Source organism: Alosa pseudoharengus, unplaced genomic scaffold, assembly GCF_046254945.1.
Source record: "Alosa pseudoharengus isolate Yale_2024_CS ecotype anadromous, Long Island Sound unplaced genomic scaffold, YU_APseudo_1.1 YU_APseudo_1.1_scf_15, whole genome shotgun sequence".
In the NCBI taxonomy this organism is placed as follows: Eukaryota; Metazoa; Chordata; class Actinopteri; order Clupeiformes; family Clupeidae; genus Alosa; species Alosa pseudoharengus.
The window spans coordinates 32,924,142-32,926,641 of record NW_027468620.1 but is presented as its reverse complement, the minus strand read 5'-3'; the positions used below and the strand labels follow the sequence as shown (position 1 = coordinate 32,926,641).

The 2,500-nt window shown below is 44.1% G+C and overlaps 1 protein-coding gene across 1 annotated transcript in view; it reads left to right on the top strand.

The window, feature by feature from the left end:
• LOC143123968 (putative E3 ubiquitin-protein ligase HECTD2) overlaps positions 1-2,500 on the top strand; it is a 43,852-nt gene that overhangs the window by 14,411 nt on the left and 26,941 nt on the right. Inside the window, exons 11-13 of the mRNA XM_076285227.1 lie at positions 445-534; positions 998-1,062; positions 1,484-1,529. Coding sequence (XP_076141342.1) covers positions 445-534; positions 998-1,062; positions 1,484-1,529 — 201 coding nt within the window. The remainder of the gene's footprint in view (positions 1-444; positions 535-997; positions 1,063-1,483; positions 1,530-2,500) is intronic.

The window sequence follows — 2,500 nt, the reverse complement described above, 5'->3', positions numbered from 1 at the left end:
GAAAAGAAAGATAGGTAGAGAGAGAGAGAAAGAGAGAAGGAGAGGGAGATATAGAGAGAGGTAGAGAGAGAGAAAGAGAGAAGAAGGAAGTACCAGCTGTCTCTCTGGAAAACATTAGTCATAAGAAAAAAGACCATAAAAAGAGACTCCCTATATCTGTCCACACATACACACATGCATGCGCACACAGACACGCACGCACACACACACACACGCACGCACACACACACGCACACACACACACACACACACTTTTGTACACTTTTCAGAACAGGGTGTCTGCCAGTACACTGGTTAAGTGCAGCTCCAGACGAGATTGTTTGTGCTGCCATTAAAAGCCGCGCTGTAAAACCCTTAACAACGGGAAACATGGCCGCTCCTCGTGCTCACATCCCTCCTCCTCCTCCTCCTCCTCCTCCTCCTCCTCCTCTCTCCATTTCTTAGAGAGAGGCCAACGCTCCGTTCAACACCATCGAGGACTCGGGGGTCAACTCCAAATTTATCAACGCCGTTTTTGATGCCTTACCTCAGGCTGTAAGAATGAACTGCCCAAATTACTTGTTTTATGTGTCACTTGCGTTGATTGTGGATGTCCACCCTCTATCTCTCCAGCCTTCTCTGGGCCCTGATTTCAGGGCAAAGCGCAAAGTCTAAGTAACTAAAGCTTGCCTAATAACTATGCAAAATCTAATATTATATAGTAAATGTAATACCATAAGAAAGATCCTAAGCACAAACAGTGGTGGGTCTGCTAAAATCCGCCTCACGTTACATGATGCTGTTGCAGTGCACGAGGACTTTGCTCATAGACTGACTTTGCATATTGCCCAGCATTTCAATGAGGGTCCACTGTGGTACGTAACTTTGCTGCATAAATCTCACGTATTTGTCCTCTGCACTCTGTTGGGTCCGTCCATGTAAACAAAATATACTGTACAGTAGTCTGGTTGAAATCCTGCCATCTGTCTATAATGAGTCACTATTGTTGTTTTATCAGCCCCAGGAGGTCCAGAAGTCTGTTCTGAAGGGGATCATAAACAGCCTGTTGAGGGAGTGGAAGGGGTGAGTGAGGAGCAGCAGGGTGTAGCTAGCCTAGCGGTCTTCAGTGGTATTGAGTGTGTGTGTGTGTGTGTGTGTGTGTGTGTGTGTGTGTGTGTGTGTGTGTGTGTGTGACACGATTTCTTCACCTCCAGAACATTGCAAAATACGGAAATTGATTTTGACATGTTGTTACTAGCTGCTTGACAGGAAGACAGGTAGCTAAGCAACTACCCGTTGTGGAAAAAAGTTCAGAAGTTGAACTATTTTGTAACTTTGAGTGCCTAATAATAACATATCATAGCAACAACATGTACACAGTCAATTTCCACACCACACTTTGTACTCACGTTTCACTCACGTTTTAAAGGTGAGAAAGTGTGCCTTAGACTGCATCTTGTTGAGTGCCAGAATGGCAGCCGTTGTTCTTCTTTTATCTCTTCAGGCCGCGGACAAAAGATGACCTCAGAGCCTACTTCATTCTGGTGCAGGTAATGCTGGCTACTGAAGCTGCTTTGTACTCATTCACACGTTCCAGTTGCAAAAAGAGAAACAGGTGAAAAGCTTGTTTGGCAAGGTCTCTAGCCAGGGTCATGAAGTGCTTTGCACAGATTGTACAGGAGTCTACTGCGCAGGCAGGAACCAAGCAGGATCCATGCGTACATTGCTATGCTACTCCTAACCAAGCAGGATCTGCGTACATTGCTATGCTATTGCTAACCAAGCAGGATCCGCGTACATTGCTATGCTACTGCTAACCAAGCAGGATCCATGCGTACACTGCTATGTTACAGCTAACCAAGGAAGGTGGGTTGGAATTGAGTGAACAAACCAAATGCTGCTGCCTGAACAGGTCGGCTGGGAATAAATAACCTGACAAGAGTGACACTGTAGGCGTGGCAAATTTGGTCATGCTCTTCCAAACCTTCCATTTAGAACGCCATTGGTAGGAATTGGTAAACTTAAATGATATTCAACAGAAATAAAAAGCTACTATTTGCCATGCCATGAGACGAGTCTCTCTAGAAATAGGCTGTCATGAGTTCAGTAGGAGCAGAAGATTTTAGCCTTACAGTAGCCTACAGCAGAATTAAAAAGATGCTTTGACATAAAAACTGTACAAAATGTGAACATTTTGTGAAATGTGCATGTATGCATAAGTAGAAAATTGAGTTTCAACAATCCTTGAGCAACGAAGGGGAGAGTAAGAGTGGCAGATTACAAGGAGCTGCAGGAGTTGGAGGATAGACAGAAGTGGAGAAATGTAATTTGTTTGGACACAGCGCTGTGCAGCAGACATATTATGTACTGTTATGCGGTACATCTTATTGTTATATAAAAGTATATCTATCAGAATATGAACGGCTCACTGCAACACAATATAAACTATTGCAGGATGGCTGTTTTTCAGTTGAAGTTTGGAATTCATCCTTGTTTGGGTGTGTATGGCAGAGCTATTGGT